Source organism: Sphaerodactylus townsendi, linkage group LG02, assembly GCF_021028975.2.
Source record: "Sphaerodactylus townsendi isolate TG3544 linkage group LG02, MPM_Stown_v2.3, whole genome shotgun sequence".
Taxonomy (NCBI): domain Eukaryota; kingdom Metazoa; phylum Chordata; class Lepidosauria; order Squamata; family Sphaerodactylidae; genus Sphaerodactylus; species Sphaerodactylus townsendi.
The window spans coordinates 72,435,881-72,455,879 of record NC_059426.1 but is presented as its reverse complement, the minus strand read 5'-3'; the positions used below and the strand labels follow the sequence as shown (position 1 = coordinate 72,455,879).

At 45.7% G+C, this 19,999-nt stretch overlaps 1 protein-coding gene across 1 annotated transcript; it reads right to left on the bottom strand.

Annotated features, from left to right (window-relative positions):
• Positions 1 to 2,785: 2,785 nt before the first annotated feature.
• ZP1 (zona pellucida glycoprotein 1) lies at positions 2,786 to 18,101 on the bottom strand. The gene is made up of 12 exons (XM_048484553.1): positions 17,915 to 18,101; positions 13,993 to 14,111; positions 11,333 to 13,517; positions 10,145 to 10,288; positions 9,703 to 9,887; positions 9,511 to 9,608; positions 6,613 to 6,740; positions 6,333 to 6,522; positions 6,097 to 6,247; positions 5,589 to 5,673; positions 4,441 to 4,551; positions 2,786 to 2,904 (listed from the first exon to the last, which is right to left on the bottom strand). Exons 1-12 carry the CDS (start codon positions 18,099 to 18,101, stop codon positions 2,786 to 2,788), a joined length of 3,702 nt encoding a protein of 1,233 aa, XP_048340510.1.
• Positions 18,102 to 19,999: the final 1,898 nt, after the last annotated feature.

The window sequence follows — 19,999 nt, the reverse complement described above, 5'->3', positions numbered from 1 at the left end:
TGGTCTTCTCCTGACTGGGCTTTGAACTGGGGTTGGACAGACACTATTCTGGACAGCCAAGCTGCCAAGCACCTGAGTGGCAGATTCACCTTCCACCAAGCCCCGGGCTTTCCCTCACACTCTATCAAGCCGCCTCAGCCTGACTAGAGCAATCTGACTTCTTGTCAGAACACACACGCAGCGACAGATCTCCCTTCCTGATCTGCTCTCTCTGCTTTGAATCCTGGTCCAAGCACGAACCAAGGAAAAAGAACCCTCAGCACTCCCGCTACCTCCTTTTCTTCCCTCTGGCAATTTCCTCCAGCCAATCAGGACTGGGCAGGACTTAACTCTTTCAGGGCAGTCTCTCACTGGAAACCACTTCCCAAATATGGGCATTTGTCACAGAAGACATCCCATCTCCCATTTCCCAAACTATTTCCTCTTTGTGTTGTCAAAGGCTTTCACGGCCGGAATCACTGGGGTGCTCTGAAGATGCCAGCCACAGATGCAGGTGAAACGTCAGGAGAGAATGGTGCTAGAACACGGCCATACGGCCCGGAAACCACACAGCACCCCAGTATTTCCTCTTTCCCCAAAACCCACATAGCCTCTCCCCTTTTTCTGCTTCCTCCCCAACAGCCAACCTACATTTATTTGCCTCTGTCTTCAGCTTTCCCTCTCCCTTACAGCTGTGGTATCAGCCACTGGGCAAGGCCCATGCTTGGTAGTAAACCCTTAGGACTGGGAGAGCATCTCACTTTCCCCCCTCCTGGCAACACCCATATACCCTCACTGTCTGATTCTCTCCTTCTCAATGATTCACCAGTCTACTTCCCATCTTATTTACTTCATCTATACACCATCTTCATCCTCTAAGGTAGATCAGGCTGAAAGTCAGTTACTGGTCCAAAATTAACCAGTGGGTTCCACAATCAGATGGAGACTAGAATTTGGGTCTGCTGGACAGTACTAACTGCTGAAGTCCTAACTGCTACACCTAGAACTGCTAACTCTTAAGTTGAGAAATTCCTGGAGATTCATGGGTGGAGGCTTGGAAGGAAAAGGTTTTGGCAGGGTATTTATCTCAGCAGCGTATAATGCTGTAGAGTCCACCCTTCAAGCAGCCATTTTCTCCAAGAACACTGATCTCTGTGGTCTAGAGATCAGTTGTGATTCCAAGAGATCTCCAGGCTGGATGTTGGCAACCTTAGCTGTATCACACTGACTTTTGTAGGGTGCCTGCTGTTGAACAGTTGCATGTAGCTAGGCCTGACTGAGTCATGTAAGTCAGTAGTTGCTTTGAGGCATAGTGTTGGGACCCTCAAGGATCTGGTGATCTCCCAGAATTACAACTGATCTCTGGATAACAGATCTGGCCCTCCTGGATAAAATGGCTGCTTTGGAGGGTGGACTCTAGCATTATAGCTAGCTGAGGCCCTTCCCAAATCCTGTTCTCACTACACTCTACCCCAAAATCTCCAGGGATTTCCAACTTTGAGATTGCAACCCCAGCCAGGCTTGGCCTTGTATCCCTTCCCCACACTATTTCCTCTGTCCCTCCTCTTGGCAATCCACATAACCTCTCCCTTTTCCCTACCTCATTCTCTTGTCACCCATTCATGTCCTTTTTATCTGCCTCCCATCTTCAGCTGTGTAATTTACATCATTTATACCCCATCTTTCTCCATTGTGGGGACCAAAGTAGCTTACATTTTTATTCTCTTTTATTCTCCTCAACAACCCTGTGAGGTTAGGCCGAAGGTATGTGACTGGCCCCAAACCACTCAGTGAACTTTCACACCAGTTTAAATATTAGGACCTAGGTCAGAAGCTCTAGCCACTACATAGGGTGGCTGCTGTTGAACAGTAACAGACCCCCTGGACTAGTCGAGTCATGTTAAGTCTGGTATCAAGTCACCCAAATGTTTGGGCTGATGAGTACAAAGTGGATTTTCTTGTGAGAAAGTTACTGTCTTCTGCCTGAAGACTACATATTTAACGGTGCAGTAGTATTGTCGCAATTCTATTTGCTACAGCACCAATAGTATCCCTTAATTTGGCTGTCTTCACTATGAGAATATAAGATGAAACCGGATGTCTGCAACCAACATGAGGAAGCAGCAAAGAGTGCTGGCAGTGGGAGGGGCTGTGAGAACATTACTGCCGCCTGAGGCAGCACTTCACACAGACGGGCATTTTTCAGAGCTGACAGGTTTGAAAACACTACTCAAGTCAAACACCAGCAATAGGGCCTCTATCAATAGTTGGCAGCAGTGGAGGAAATGCATGATGACAGCAGGCTTTAAGAGTGACCTACAAGTGCTTCTTATTTCCCAAGGTGAGACATTATAGTTTTACATCTGAAGTTTTTCAGGTATGAAGAATGAAAATGTAGGAGTGGGCATTTTGTGAATACACTGCCAAGGTGAATCACTGGGTTGATGTCTTTTGCCTGAAGACTACATATTTAATGGTGCAGTAGTTATTGGTCCAATTCTACTTGCTACAGTATTGATAGTCAAGACCAGAAGTATTTATGTATTTCATTTTTACCCCACCTTTCTCCCCAATGGGGACCCAAGGTGTCTTACATCATTCTCTTCTCCTTTACCCTCGCAACAACCCTGTGAGACAGGTTAGGCTGAGAAAATGTGTGACTGGCCCACGGCTACCAAAAAGCTTCGTGGCCCAAATGGGTTTCCCAGAGGCTAGTCAGACACTCCCAACCACTACACCACACTGGCTTTCCTGTGGATTATCATTGGCTTTTATTTTTGTCTTACATCTCTGCTACAGAGAACAGTCATGATCTTTTATGGTTCCATCTCCAGACCATGATCAGCAATACAACCACAGAAGACACAGCTGCCACAGAAAGAAACCCCAAGATAACGGAGTTAAAATCTGTTTGGAGTTCTGACCCTGGAATAGATAAATAGTAATATTAGAACAGCACCAACATGTTCAGCCACAGTTCCTTATTCAGATGGCATCAGTGAATGACCAAATCTGTTCCAGCTTCAAGATTTATAGCTATTCTAGCAGCAAGCATCTATTTCCTTCACCACATATATAATGGCTATACAAGTTTCCCCATTCGTGTAATAAAGAGCTATGGCCAACCCCATTTTCTGCATTAGATAGTGGCAGACATCACTGACCAGATGTACACTTGTTGCAGAAGTGTGGGGACAAGCAGCAGATCTTCCTGCTAACCTGCCTTCTCACCTTTAACTGCAGCCAGTCTCTGTGCAACCTTGGCCCACACCCCAAAAGTAAGGAAAGGGTTAGTTCTCATTGGCCTCTGCCACAAATGTTTATAGACCAATTCATTTCAATTATAAAACTCAGATTTTCATGTTACTGCTACGTTTTCACGTTGCCCTCAAAAGCAGACATGGGGGTGGGGGGGAGAGAGTACTATAAAATAAACTCCTAAAATAATCCAAAAGATTTGTCTTTTAGCAGCTTAGGCAAAAGCTTATGGCTGGCAAAAAAAGCTGCCTGCTTCTTTAGTTTTAGGATGCTAGAATCTCGTCTGATCTCAGAAATTAAATAAGGCTGGCTCTTGTCAGTATTCCTTGTCACCAAGGAACACCAGTGTCACTGCGCAGGTGCAGATAATGGCAAACCACCTCTGAATGTCTCTTGCTTTGAAAACCTACAGGGTTGCCTACGTTGGCTGCGACTTGACGATCAAAAAAAGAAAAGAAAAATGTCTGTTGCCCAAAATCAGCTTCCAGGGGTGGGTGGGAAAACAGGTAGCTGTTGCTCCCAATTGCCTCACAGTTCCAGGATAAAAATGGTGTGGTCATTCAGTACAGGAGATCCAACTGAAAAATGCTTTGGATTTTCCAGGCTCTAAATGTGGACTTTTATCAAACTGAAGGAATGGCTCAACCTCATCAGATAGGACTATTCAGAAGATAAGAGTTCCCTGTTCTACATGCAAAGGAGGAGAAACTGAAACTGCTCACATGTGCTGAGCAGTTAAGTTGGATTCTGAAAGACTGTGGTACCCTGTTGCACAAGGCAGTCTGACCAATTAAGAAGTCTCCTCTTGCAGACCTTTCAAGTTATCAAGAAACACTTAGCAGGGAGGGAGCTGAGCCTGAAACTTCTCTGAAACAACAGAGAACTTGTTCAAAGAATTGAAGTTACTGCATAGTAGACCAGATGCTTGAAAAGGAACTATTTGGCTTTATGAGCTGCTTCAGTCCACTGTCTCTCAAATCAGGGGAGATCATAACATGTTTACTACTCTTCATGCCTTCAAAGTTACCTCTACTGTATTCCATTGCACATCCTAGGCTGCTTCAGTAGAGACTTATGTTCTTCAGCAATTACCTGCCTGGAATCCTTCCGAAGGGATTCATGAACAGACAAGTAGCTATGTGGTTTGAGTCCCTTGTTAGCAGTGAAAACAAAACAGGGTCAGGGAGATGATCAGACACTTACTATTAGACAATGGCTCCTTGGTCTCCTCAGCAAAGATCACAGGCCCATGAGAGCTTGCCAAATCCAAGGGCTCTGTCGTCCTATTCACCGGGTTCACAAACCTGCGGCCTCCTAGGAGATGCAGCAAGAAGGAACTTTAGCCATTGCTATAGTAATGACAAGGATTGCTTTTGTGTGATCATTTATGAGAATATTCAATTCAACAACTCATTTTAACAGTGAAACATTCCAGGTGCTTGTTCATAAGGGTAAATTGCTACTTGCCCACTGGAAGTATATATGTCCTATGTATTTACCTAGAATTCTGGAGGAGGGGCAGTTTGGAACAGGAAGATCTTGGGGAGAGAAAGGTCTAGGCAACCTACTCCATGTGCTTCTCTACAAAAAGATATTTGAGCATTGCTCCATGCATTTAACATACTATAATGTACAGTTTTTCTTCTTGGATTCCATTTTCAACTTCCCAACCACTCTTGCTGTTGGAAGTGAAAGACTTTGTGCTATCTCCTGCCTCAGTGACAGAGGGGGAGTGATTAGTGAATCAGATAGCTAGAGGGACCTTTTTTCTACTGCTCTGACACTATCCATTTGATGTGTACATTGCTACTCTCACAGAACTTCCTTTCCTCCTGCTTCTTGTCTACATATCATCATTTTTATATGCATATTTTTTCCATCCTGCACCATTTGTTCAGAGATGTGGATAGAATCTCTTTCCATCCAGCTATTTAGATTAGAACAGAGAATCTCTCTCTTCACTTTCCTATCTAGAATGGAATTTCTAGTAACGATTCATACTAGTTTGAAATTACAAACTGGCTCCGAGTATCTTTTGTTCTCAGCACACATGCATGCTTGAGTAAACTCCACTGTGTTTTGCCTCTGTGCACTCTGCTGTAACAAAGAGGTATCTCTTACCAGAGAGAAATACCTACACTTGCAACAAGATATCAGCCTTTCTCCCTAAAATGTTCAAGCAGTATCTTTTCAGTAGGATATAGTGGGAAATATGGTGTATGAACCATCCAGAATCAATCACAAATAAGAGTGTGTAATAACAGGCCTTGTATACATGTACCCCTGTCTCTGGAGGGATGTTGGGTTTTCACATTAGGAACCAATCAGCATCAGGCAGAGAGATCACTCACTTGGAGAAGATCTAGTGCTGCATGTTGATCTGCAAGGCTCAAACTGGGAAGGGTAGCAGGCTGATGCACTACAGAAGAGGTATACCTGCAACAACAAAGTCTCACTTATAAGTATTACTACAGTTCATAAACAAGATGTGAACGTCACTGACTAAGGATTCTTATTTTATTACCAGCATATTTGTTAAAGAGCAGCTTGGTTTACCAACAAGAACATATGGGTACCATCATGGAGTTCTTTGGATCCTGAGTTTGCTGTGCTATAAGCAGCACAAGGATTACCATCAGTAGAGAATACGAAAGCATTTATTACAGCCGTACCCTAGCTCCCCATTGAAGCTTTCTAACCTAAGGACAATGTACACATTTGTGAAGAAGGCATGGCAGAACAGAATGACAGTTGGCTAGCAAGTTTGTCACTCTTTGCTATCTACTACATCCATGGAAGAATAGTGGTTTCTGTCAATATAGTGTTTCTTGGCAAGCAACTGTAAATATATTTCCATACCAACTGACTGAGCACCGCTTGAGAGCCAGAATCCACAAATGTGAAAGTAGAAATGATGAAACGCTGGTAGTGAGTTGGAAAAGACATCTCAGATGAGGTAGGCTCCAGGGGCAGCCGCTGGGTTCTGTAGTTGTCTCCTTCAAATGGGCACCTGAGAACGAGAAGTACTGCCATTCAAACAGACCATGGAAGATAATCCTCCGCAATCAAGAATGAGCAACTTTTTTTTCACTCACCCATCCACCAGGATCGGCCACTGCTGCTGCTCAAGGGGATTAGCACTGGGAGTAGCCCAACAGTCATGCAGAACCAGAACCAAGGATGGGTCCGTCCTCTGCAGGATGTGAACTTCCACATACACAGGGTCCCTGAGTACTTTCACCACAGGATAATCGCTGTCTGAGTAATAGGATGTGTAACTGGCATCTGGGGATGTGAGGCAAAGCAGAAGTGTTAACAGTGTGGATCTTCAACTGAAGATAGTGGTTTTGGCACTAAGTTTAGGATTATATTGACCTGTAGCAATGCGCAGTTCAAGCCGGAGAGGTCCCATCTGGGAAATCGGAACTGGAATGGGAGGCAAGAGGACTTCAGCCTGGACTGGCAGGAAGTCAGTGGCATTGTAGACGCAGCGGGCATGGAGACTGCATACAGAAGATGACAAAGTTCCATTTACTGTTGAGATATCTCTATCCTACTTTTTTTTGACCTGCTTTCTAAAGCAGCATGCATAACATTTTAGGTTGTTGTTTTACAATGAGACATGTAGGACCACCAACTGCTCAGCAAAATAAGCCATTCTGAACCAGTAGCCAACCTGCAAAAGCCAGCCAGCAGGCCACAGCAGTCCATAACAAAATCTATCTACTTTAGTTACATAAACCAGAAGTATTTCTAAAAATCTAGGATGATGTTGGTAGACTTGCTTCATGGCAAAGAGAATGCCACAGTCTGGTCACATTTGATGAGGAATCTTGCTAGCAGCATACTTGCCAAATTTGGATGGTGGAGGCTATACAACCCAGGGCCTCCCTGATTGATCTCAGCATCCATATAGGCTAATGTTATAGAAAGACAGTCCTTTAGGTACTGAAGTCCTAAATGCGAACTTGGAAATCAAGTCAAATTCAAGAGGGTCTTAATATGACCTATGTTTAGAGTTGCCAGTCTCCAGGTAGGTCCTGGAGATTGATATTACAATTGATCTCCAGGTGGCTGCTTTCCCCTGGGGAAAGAAATGGCTGCTTTGGAGGGTGGATACCACGGCATTGAACCCTGTAGAGGTCCTTTTCCTCTTCAAACCCCACTTTCCCTACCCTCCACTCCCCAAATCTCCAGGTATTTTCAAATCAGAGCTAGCAACCCTAGTTAAGCAATGTGCTTTAGATGTTGTGCTTCACATTCTGTTGCAGCCCAGAGATGCCAGCCTCCAGGTGGGCCCTGGGGCACCTCTGAAATCACAGCTCATCTACAGAAAACGGATGTGCTTTGGAGGGTGGGCTAGTTTGCATTGTACGCCACTGAGGTCCCTGTCCTCCTCAGGCTCCAGCTCCAGAATCTCCAGGGGTTTCCCAACCTGGATCTGGCAACCTGCCACTCCCTGCCAGTGGTCAAAGAGGACCTGGCATTCTGGCTAACCCTACTGCAGACACAAGCAAAAATGTATTCTAGTATGGAATCTTCAGCACTAACGGAAAGCTTCAGCTTACGGTGCAGTAATGGCTATGAGGAGACTGACACCAAATGTTATTAGTAAGACATTTGTATTCTCAAGAACTGTGCAATGGGACAGAAGGTTAAATCAAGGAGGGGCTGGGGCTGAATGGTTGAGAATCTGCTTGGCATACAGAAGGCCCCAGTTTCCATCAGAGAAAAGAAGCTGCAGTGCAGTGGGACACTCAGAACAGCAAGCATTCCAGAAGTCTCACAGAATTCAGTTTCCAAAGAGGAGAGAAGCAGACACACAAAATGCCCAAATGAGCTACTAGCCATTACACTTGCCAAGAAAGAATTTTGGAGGTTATATGTGATGTTCTACTAACAAGATCCCTGGAGATACTCTCAAAAACATCTATTCACTTCTAAATCATTCGGTCAAACGTTTATACAATTCTATGCAAAAAACAAAAGCATCCCCCCATACTTTTTTTTTTTGGCTGCAGAACTTGGTTTTACAGGATGCTGTTATTTATTTTCCAGAATGAATTGTTTTGAAGTAAGCAGGAATGACAGTAATCAAACTTTAACTTAAGGACCTTCACACATAATTTTTCTGTGTCTTTCAAATTTATTACCTGTGGGAATCTTCAAAGACATTCATAGATAAAGTTAGTATTTTGGGGTGAGGAATGCCTTCAGCTGTATTTGTATCTTATTAGAAAGGTAACTGCAAGAATTTAGACTTTGATATTGGACAGAAATGCTGCTTTTCTCCCTACACCCCGCTGCGAAGCTGTGCTGGTTCACCCATATTAAAAGTACTAACATTTCAGTGTGAGCATTACACATGTCTGATGTAAGTCTTAATCAACCTCGTTCTCCATTATTGGAAACAATGTCCTGTGGTGTGCTGGCCTTCCCCTCATTGCTGCTATGGCTTATTTATCTCATCTCCCTTGTTTCTCCTGAGCATCTAGCATTGAAAGTATATTTCCAGTGAATACGGAAGATCCATTTAGCTACTGTGGCTAATAACCATCCTCTTGTCAATTTGCCTAATCTTTTCTTTAAAACAATCTACTGTATTGGCCATCTCTCCATCTTGTGGCAGCAAATTCTATAAATTAATTTTGTGTTGTATAAAAACTTCTTCTGTACCTAAGCCACAGTGTCATGGTTTGGGGCCCTTCTCCCTATGCCCGGGCATAGCAGCAAAGGAAATACTAAGAAATGGAATTCAGGTTTTTATCTTTATACAGCAAATACTCACATTTCTTACTGTGTAACTAAAATTCCCCTCTTGAGTCTAATGGTCACTGTTTCTAGATGAAGTCAACACTACTCCATGAGTTGTTCACTACTAAATAAGTGAGAACAGGCTTGAAGCCTGTAGTGATGTAGTCAGTTAGTGACTGGATCTTGCATTGGGAGGTGGTGGGGCACTATAAGGCTATTAAGTCCAAAGGCCATACCACTGCTACAGCTTTCCTACCACTGCTTCCAGGGGTCCCCAGAATTCAGGGGCAGCTGGCTGGAATGGGGGCTGCAGAACATAGACTGACATATTCTACCAAGTGAAACTTTACATGTGAATCTTTAGATCCAATCCAGTGGTGATCTCCAGACCATGATGAAGTGATTCCTATCTACCATCTACCATTCCTATCAGCCATTAGAGGGAGAGAAAGAGGCCAGGCCATTTTCCCCACACTCAAGTCTGTTGGCAGCTTCAAATGTATCATATTAGAAACTTACATGAATGTGCTGTCTCGGGTGATGGATCCATCTGGCCCATCTTGGATATCAATGCCAGAGATCAGTTGATTTTCATAAATTAGTTTGTCAGCAATCAGCTAGGAAAGACAGAAAAGATAAAATGTATATTCAACTACACAACAATTTCAACTCTGAGCATTTTCCCTTGCTTAAAAGTGGAGGCATTCTCACCTGTACTGTTGTGCCACACTGAGTCAGGGGGAAGCGGAAGACAAGGAAAGCCTCTGTTCTCCTGACAGGGTCACACCCTGCTTGGGCATAAGATAACTTAACAGTGTCAAGGTCAACTGGGTAGTCCAACATGTCCCTAGAGACAACCAGGATGAAGTGGCCATCCGTAAGGCACTGAACAGTGACTGTAAGGAGCAAAAGGATCATAGAACAGCTCTCAGTGACAGAGTGATAACAACTACAGTGTCTGCATTATCCATTCACCCTCTGGGAGATGGCCCAGCCATTTCAGCAAAACGTGTAACATTCTGTAGTACAGTTGCATCATCCTGCTCCCCAAAGTTAACATATTCGACACATTCACAAATGCAGCACCAGATTGTTCAAGAACTATCACAACAGTATAAGGAATTCTGTTCACCAATCAAATGTCAGATTTTACCTGTGTTTCCATAGTAACAAGGGGTACTAAAGTCACTGTCATCATAGCAGCACCTAGCTTGATGGCAAGTTGCTTGATCATAGGTATCTGCACAGGGGATTTTCCTGCTCAGAACTCGACATTGTTCCATTGTTAAATGTGTGCCTGCAAGAACCCAAAAGAAAAGCATACCATCACTTCATTCATTTGAGGGAGCAAGCATAAGCACCTTGGTGCTGAATTTGTGTATGGTACCTTCACCTGCATTGTTTGGGCATACATTATACAGCACACAGAACACTGTGCTAATGCAATGGCCAGCTTCCTATTGAATCCTCTATTAGCAGCCAAAAACAATTTAAGAAAAGTATGTATGGCACCCTCTTCATTATTTTTGATAGGCATCAAATATTGACTGACAGAGGTATGCAGCCATCAGACATCAGCTGCTGAACAGTTATGGCAGAACATCACATTTTATAATGACGCAGAGCAGCAAGATGGACAATGGAGAACAACCTCTGCTCCAGGACAACGAAGACATTTGAAAAGATTGTGGCAGAGATGAAAAAGATCCATCTAAGAATAAGTTAATATTTATTAGCTTTAATCCATTTCTGACTACTTGCTGGAATACTTATGTCACTATGTTACAAAATATTTCAAGGGTAATTCAAAATGTCAACATTGGTAGTAGCCACTGATATAGTTATAAAAACATACTAATATGTCGCTGTGGTATAAATGTGGAGTTTTGCATTGCTTTCAAGTCACAGCTGACTTATGGTGGCCCCAAAAGGTTTTTAAGGAAGAGATTTTCAGAGGTGATTTGCCATTGCCTGCCTCTGTGTCACAACCCTGGTTTTCCTTGGAGGTCTCCCATCCAAATACTAGCCAGGCCAAGGCTAAGAGCCAGTTTCCATGGCGGAATGGGGAACTGAACCTGGGTTTCCAAGGCCCCAGTCTGACATCTTAACCAATACAGCATTCTGGCTCAAAATTTATGTAGAGCTGTTAAAATATGTGAAAAAAATTAGAGGCACATTTCAAGAAAACGAATCTGCAGTTGACAGCAATACAACCAGTGCATGCTGAATTCAAAGCTGTGCTAAATGAGGTAACTAACTTATGCAAGTAGAGCATTTGAAAGGCTAGCAATAATTATCATATACTGGAAGTTCACATACCTATGTTGTATATTGCACTTACCTATGTTGTATATTAGAGGATAGAGCTGAGACCATGGGCGCACCAGGTCAGGCTGCGGTGGCTGGGGCTGAGCAGGCACTGGGCGCACAAATCCAGGCTGGGGTGGAGGAGCCACTGGGTGCACCAGGCCAGACTGGGGCAGCTGGGGCTGAGCAGTCACAGGGCGCACCAGACCGGGTTGGGGCTGAGCAGGCACAGGGCGCACCAGGCCAGGCTGGGGCTGACCAGGCACTGGGCGAACCAGACCAGGTTGGGGCTGACCAGGCACTGGGTGAACCAGGCCCGGCTGCGGCGGCTGAGGCTGAACAGGCGGAGGGCGCACCAGGCCTGGTTGAGGCTGAGCAGGCAGAGGGCGAACCAGGGCAGGCTGGGGCTGACCAGGCACAGGGTGCACCAGGCCTGGTTGGGAGTGAGCAGGTACTGGGTGCACCAGGGCAGGTTGGGGCTGAGCAGGCACAGGGCGCACCAGGCCAGGCTGGGGCTGACCAGGCACTGGGCGAACCAGACCAGGTTGGGGCTGACCAGGCACTGGGTGAACCAGCCCCGGCTGCGGCGGCTGAGGCTGAGCAGGCAGAGGGCGCACCAGGCCTGGTTGAGGCTGAGCAGGCAGAGGGCGCACCAGGGCAGGCTGGGGCTGACCAGGCACAGGGTGCACCAGGCCTGGTTGGGAGTGAGCAGGTACTGGGTGCACCAGACCAGGTTGGGGCTGAGCAGGCACAGGACGCACCAAGCCTGGTTGGGGCTGAGCAGGCACTGGTCGCACCAGACCAGGTTGGGGCTGACCAGGCACAGGGCGCACCAGGTCCGGTTGGGGCTGAGCAGGCACTGGCCGCACCAGACCAGGTTGGGGCTGACCAGGCACAGGGCGCACCACGGCCGGTTGGGGCTGAGCAGGCACAGGGCGCACCAGACCAGGTTGGGGCTGAGCAGGCACAGGGCGCACCAGATCAGGTTGGGGCTGACCAGGCACGGGATGCACCAAGCCCGGTTGGGGCTGACCAGGCACTGGTCGCACCAGACCAGGCTGGGGCTGAGCAGGTACTGGGTGCACCAGACCAGGGTGGGGCTGAGCAGGTACTGGGCGCACCAGACCAGGCTGGGGCTGAGCAGGCACTGGCCTCGCCAGGCCAGGCTGGGGCTGAGCAGGCTCTGGGCGCACCAGACCGGGTTGGGGCTGAGCAGGCACAGGGCGCACCAGGCCTGGTTGGGGCTCAGCAGGCACTGGCCTCACCAGATCAGGCTGGAGCTGACCAGGCATGGGGCGCACCAGGCCCGGTTGGGGCTCAGCAGGCACTGGTCGCACCAGGCCAGGCTGGGACTGAGCAGGTACTGGGCGCACCAGGCCCGGTTGGGGCTGAGCAGGCACTGGTCGCACCAGATCAGGCTGGGGCTGAGCAGGCACTGGCCTCACCAGGCCAGGCCGGGGCTGAGCAGGCACTGGGCGCACCAGACCGGGTTGGGGCTGAGCAGGCACAGGGTGCACCAGGCCAGGCTGGGGCTGAGCAGGCACTGGGCGCACCAGACCGGGTTGGGGCTGAGCAGGCACAGGGCGCACCAGGCCTGGTTGGGGCTGAGCAGGCACTGGCCCCACCAGATCAGGCTGGGGCTGACCAGGCACGGGACGCACCAAGCCCGGTTGGGGCTGAGCAGGCACTGGTCGCACCAGGCTAGGCTGGGGCTGAACAGGCACAGGGCGCACCAGACCAGGCTGGGGCTGAGCAGGCACTGGTCGCACCAGGCCCGGTTGGGGCTGAGCAGGAACTGGTCGCACCAGGCCAGGCTGGGGCTGAGCAGGAACTGGGCGCACCAGACCAGGTTGGGGCTGAGCAGGCACTGGGCGCACCAGACCAGGCTGGAGCTGAGCAGGCACTGGGTGCACCAGACCAGGTTGGGGCTGAGCAGGCACTGGCCTCACTAGGCCAGGCTGGGGCTGACCAGGCCCAGGGCGCACCAGGCCTGGTTGGGGCTGAGCAGATACTGGCCGCACCAGGGCAGGATGGGGCTGAGCAGGTACAGGGCGCACCAGGCCTGGGTACACCGGCTGGGGCCCAAGCCGCATGCCATCCTCTGGTGTCAAGATTTGTTCTTCAGGTTTAGGGCAGACCATGTTGATATCATGAAAAGCAGCAACATTTCCATTTATTGTCAGTTCTTCTACTCGAACCTTCAGGTAGTTGTGCCCATCCTGGAAAATTCATCAAATCAGAATGTTATGATAATACCACTTGAAACCTCTGAAGTAGTTGTTACTATACATGGGGCACTGATCAAAATATGCAGGCTAGTCAGTTCCAATTTAGGATATAGCTGCAGTGCCTACAGGGTTCGTTGACAGAAAACTTTATTGCAGTGACATTTCAACATAGGAAGTTGCAACTGACTCAAATTGGACACAGATTTTTTTAGCAAAAAAAGATAAAAAATACAGCTACACATTTCTCTTATGGGGACACTTTGGTACAAGTGGCAGATTTAATGTCTGGAGTTTGTGATTATTTGTTCAACAATAATTATCTATGAAACTAGATTGAAAGTCCCTACATTTCAATTAGCAACCCCCTGCCTCAAAGTCTATGAACTTACACTCGCCTGTGTTTTCTCTGTACTGCCCGTTACCTTTCTATTCCTGGCCAGCAAGGCTCAGAGCAGTTGGACCTTACCTTGTGATACACATGGCAACCCTGGTACCCAGCAGAAAATACTGCTCCATCTTCACTGACTGTTACCCAATGAAGGCAGCTTGAACAATTTGTAACTTCAAAGATTTTTCCAAATTCATCTGCAGATAATTACAATCAGATATTTTACTGTTCGTGAACAGTGTTTAATAATTTAAGTAGAATACAACAATGTGGATCAGCCCATTAGATGTTATGGTACTCATCCCGAAGCAGTCATTAAGATTCACTTACCATTTCCATAGCTAGAGCCAGCTCTGAAGTTTACAGAAAGAAATCAAGTCTCTCTAGCACAGGGGTAGGGAACCTGCGGCTCTCCAGATGTTCAGGAACTACAATTCCCATCAGCCCCTACCAGCATGGCCAATTGGCCATGCTGACAGAGGCTGATGGGAATTGTAGTTCCTGAACATCTGGAGAGCCGCAGGTTCCCTACCCCTGCTCTAGCAAATCCAGAAGTAACTTGCCCTTGACTTTCCCTCTTTATTAGTTTGCCTGCCAACTAGTTTGCTTATTCTATGTGAACTTACCCTGCTTTGAAGATCACTGGTTACACTCAACTATATTTCTTTATTCAGACTTCCCAACATTGTTGTGGTGAGGGTATCATGCTTTCTATATTAGATGGAGTTCAGCTGAGTCTCACTTATACAGTTAAGAACCCAGGCTTACTGGTGGACAAGCAAGTTAATGCAGCTAAAAGAATACTTTCATCTTCATATAAACTGGAAGGTGGCTGCCTAACTTGACTTGGCCATGTGAGCTCATGCCATGGTAATCTCAAGGCTAGACCATTGTAATACAGTCAACATGACTATGCCCTTTAAGACAAGAGTGTGACCTTTAACAGCCCTGAGCCCGAAAGCAGAGGTGTGGTTTAGAATTTGAATGAAAAAATAAACAATTCAGAAACTCCAGCTGGTAAAGAATGCCGCAGTTTAATTGCTGTATGGAATTAGGTAGAGTATGCATATTACACCTATTCTACAGTCTCTCCATTGGTTACTAATTTGTTCCCAGGTTCAGTTCAAGTTATTGGTTATTACTTATACAATCTTTCATGGCTTTGGAGCCCTGTATTTGCAGAACTGCCTCTCCTGAAAGAGTCACCCTGCAAAGGGATACAATGAACAATTGCCCACACGCATGCATTCTCTGTTGTGGTTCCCACCTGGTGGAATGAGCTGCCTCGTGAGGTCAGGAAGGTTCCCACATTTTGCATAAAGGAAATAAATTTTGTACACAGAATTGTTCTGGAGAACATTTTATAACATTGGCATGACTCAAACGTCTGAAAATTGAAGGCAGTTCTTTAAAAATTCTTGCACTGTTTTCTCATTCTGTAATCTGCCTTGAGTCTCAGCAAAGAAATGCAGCCCATAAGTAAAGCAGGCAATCAACAGATGCCCCATCTATGGGTGTTCTCACTTTTGGAAGCAACACAGATGAGTTTACAGTACGGACACCTCAACCAATAATCAGGTTTATCCATAAGCTAAAAGGTCATTCCTAGAATTTAAAAAAAAAACTTCAGTAAAAATTTATGTCTTGCAGAAATTGCTAATTTTCTCAGGCAATTCCAATTTACAAGCAGTCACTGATCATTCAATTAAAACAGAATAGACACAGAAACCTGTTACCTCCCTTTGTATTATACTAAGTTTAAGTTTAGATCATTTACATTTGTCATTAATTCACATTGATTGAAACTTTAGAATTTTAGATGCAAACTGAAGAAACCTCCCTTATATGGATTTGAGAACAAGTTTCCAGAGTAGACAGTGTCACATGCTCTCTCTCACACACACACACACAGAGACTTCTATAATTTTTTTAAAGTTTGTTACAGTCTCATCATGATCAAAGTATAAAAAACTGGTTCTCCAAAATAGGCCTCTAAAGCTCTGATAAAAATAACAATAGACCTGGCTCACACCAACAGCAAGAAAAAGACTTTACCATACCACTGCAGAGATAATGTTTAAGTGGGAAGACAGTGAAGTAGACCCAGGCTCTAGGGTTCCCGGCTCTGGATCAGGAAATAACTGGAGATTTTGGCAGTGGAGCCTGGGGAGGGCAAGGTTTGGGAAGGGGAGGGACCTCAGCAGGGTGTAAAGGCCACACAAAGCCCACCCTCCAAAGCAGCCTTTCCCCCCAGGAGTACTGATTTTGATTGTCTGGAGATCAGCTCTAATAGTGGGAAATCTCCAGTGCTTCCAGGAGGTTGGCAACCGTATACCCAGCTGAGGTAAGTGAGACAAACAACTTTTCCACTTAGGATTGTCAGATCCCCCATAGTCACTGGCAAGTAATAGGGGAGCAGAGTTGCCAGATCCAGGTTGGGACACTCTTTGAGATGTGAGGATTAAGCCAGGAGAAAACAGGGACCTCAGTGAGGTACAAAACCAGAAAGTCCACCCTCCAAAACACTGATTTTCTTCTGCGACACTGATCTCTGTATTCTGCGAAGGAGCTGTAATTTTAGGAGATACCCAGGTCCCACCTGGAGACTGGCATCTCCACTTTCACTCCCAGGGAAACATTGGTTTTCAGGGAGAACTATTTTTGCTATAAGGAAAGTTCTGTTTTTGTGCACAGCCTCTTCCCTTTGCTTTCAGTTTGTTGCTAAACTACTCAGATACCTTACTATAGCTAATGACTTCAAATTGAGCATTTGTGTTTTATTTATTTATTTTATGAAGGAACCGGTCTTTCTTTAGTATAGCATCAATCTATCTATATATATAAAAAGCTAACAGTGTTTTTGTTAGTGGTAGTATAACTCAGTAACTGCTGGGCCAACTTCTCTGAAAATTCCCAGCCACTGTAGTCAGCCAGGTGAGAGTGTTTTTAGATGTTCACATACCTGAAATTTCACACCTGGCCCAGGTAAAACGCCTTTTTCCTGGCGCTCCATGGTGAAGGACATGCAGCTGCCTGTGTGTAACTGTCACCCTTAGAATGTTCGTGCAGTTTAGAATGTTCGCTGAGGTGGCCAAATATGAGCAGTGGAAACAGTACATAGGCAGTAACTCAATTGGAAGTGAAACACACACACATACACACAAGGGAGAGGGAAGGGAGGGAGGGAGAGGGAAGGGACAGAGGAGGAGGCAGGCAAGGGAAGAGAAGTGAGAGAGGGGAGACAGTGAGGGGTGGCATGCAAGGGAGGGGGCCCAGCATCTTGATATGACCCAACCACCCTAGCGTAGGAAAAGGGAAGGGAAGGAGGGAGAGGGGTGGCATGCCAGGGAAGAGAAGTGCGGGAGGGAAGAGAGTGAGGGGCGACATGCAAGGGACAGGAGGGAGGGCCCAGGCACCCTAGATTCCCTGAATACTGCAGTTACAGTTAAGAAAACTAGCATTACTCAGGAGTAAGCTTGGTACAGCAACTGTGACATACTTTGAATGGCTGCGTCACGCCCCTCAAAGGGTTTCCTCGGAAGCAACATCCATTGCCACCAACCAAACTTACTCCCAGGTAAAGGATCATGACCAGCCAGCCTAGACGTGTGGGAGGGGTGCCTTTCCATCCCCACCCCCCCAAGGAATGCAGGCACACACATCACTGACATCGCACAGTATCAGGCTGCGTGTTTGCATGAGCACGTACTGCTGGCCTCTGCAATTGATTTGCTGCTTTTGTTCCTTTCCCATTTCACCCCAATAAGCCACAGCAATGCATGGCCGGGCCACGCTAGTTACTCATAAATCCTAGAATATTTGCCAGCACCAAGTAGAATATAGTTGGCAGTCTATTCATAAATGCTTATGTCTATAAGCTGTTGAACAGAGCAAACCCCAGTGGTTCAGAAGGTGAAGGTTTTCTATATTGAGATAAAAAGATACTCTTCTTTTAACTCTGTTTTATTAAATAAGAGAGAAGTAAATAAGAGACACTTACCCACAACTTTAAAGCGGACAGAATGGCTTGGCTTAGGATGAACTAATAATTGCATATTGTGTTCTCCACAGTCATATCTATGAGGTAAAACTAAAAAACTAACACTCTGGATACCATATTGTCCATAGGACAAGCTACCTAGAAACAGTAGTGTTAAGGCTACATAATAACTGCAGCTTGACACCATTGTTGTACTACAAAAGTATTCACAATACTCTTAGCATTAGCAAGAAGTGTGCATGGATGGGCATTTATAGGGAGGGGAGGGGTTGTGAAACTGTTGGGCAGATTTGCACCTGGAAGAGTTATGGGGGAACATCTGAGGGGTCATGTCAAAAGTGCAAAGTTCTGAACAGAGAGGAAATCTTTAACACCCATGTTCCATCAAATTGTTCTACTATACCTTTATTTGTGACCTTCTCCTTTCATCTGTCTCTCTTCCCTTTATTTTTTCTTTCATACTCTCTTTCTCTTTCTGTCTCACTCCATCTTTCTGTCTCTTCTAGAAGTTCTGAGAACTGAAATTTCTTACTCTATCCCTTGGGTTGTGGACAAGTAAAATGAAAGTTCTGTTGAAAGAGACACAGAACTTGAGTTGGTAGGTGTCATGTATGCCTTATCTCAGATCACAGAAGTGTAATCTGGCACATTATGCTGTAGTTTTCAATCTCTGACTTTTAAAAAGTACAGTTGTGTATTGGGCAGAAATCCAGCAATTTCATCTTTTCTGGGAATGTTGGGGGAAAGCATCACTTGTTGAATTTCTGCCTGCTAAAAATTAAAAAATGCTTTTTTAGAGGGAAAAAGGACAACCCAAGTATCTGTGTTTTTTATTTGCAGCTGCTTTGGTGTTACTACTGCTCATTAGCTGATTGATTTCTAGTTCATTATAACCTTTAATACACATTTGTGTTTTGAATTGTGAATTTCAGGTAACTGACTGCTGCAACTTGTGCTGCAAAACAGATAGTCGGATGAGTCATGGAAATGGATTGTAAACCCACCTGGAGAAAAATGTCCTGTCACTTTAACAGAGGCTCAATTGGCTGTTATTTCAGGTGATGCTATTTACCTCCATGGCATCAAAAGATTCAGCTGGACCAGGGAAACAAAATTTGGAGGCCATAAATCAGCTGTAGCACAACTGAAACCAGTGTCAGACTGTATTTGCAGAATGCATTTACAAAGGCCAGCAAACCAACTTGCAGGACAGGTTGTCTACCTCTGATTTTTGCATAGGAGTGCCTAGTATCTCTTAGGGTTCTCTGGGGGGAAAAATACTACCAAATGAAAAGCCGCTATCATTCATTATTATCATCCCTGTACAACTGATATTTCTCATTTGATAAAGAACAGGTACAGATGTGTCTGTTTGCTAGTTGACAGTCTGAGATTCAAATAAGGTTGTCAACATCCAAATGGAGTTCACATGGTTCATTCTATTAGTAGGAAACCTGGAAGCTAGTTTTAGGAAACACTTTTAGTATCCGCTGGTGTAGGGTACATAGTTTATGTGGAGGCACCATACATGATAGCCTATTATCAACTAGGGTTGTAAACTCTGAGTTGGGAAATTTGTGGAGATTTGAGGGTAAATGCTGGTAGAGAGGGATCTAAGCAGGGTATAATGCCATATAATCCACCTTCCATAGCAGCCCCTTTTTTCCCCACTGTATGGCCTGGAGAATTATAGCAGCAGAAAATCTCCAGGTTCCACCTGGAGCTGACAGCCTTATGAACTGGGCAAGTGGTCTAGAATATGGCTGGTGTGTGTCCCTATAGCTGTTCATGGCATAGAAAGGCCAGCAAACCAACTTGCAGGACAGGTTGTCTACCACCCTAGTAACTCTTAGGGTTCTCTGGGAAAAATACTAGTTGACAGTTTGAGATTCAAATAAGGTTGTTAACATCCAGGTGGAGTTCATGTGGAGAAAATGGCCACTTTGGAGGGTGGACTGTATGGCATTATAGTACCCTGCGGACATCCCTCCCATCACCAGATTTTGCCCTACCCCTAGTATCTCCAGGAATTTCCCAACCAGGAGTTGGCAACCCTATTATTTGAAGCTTGCTAAGTAAGCACAA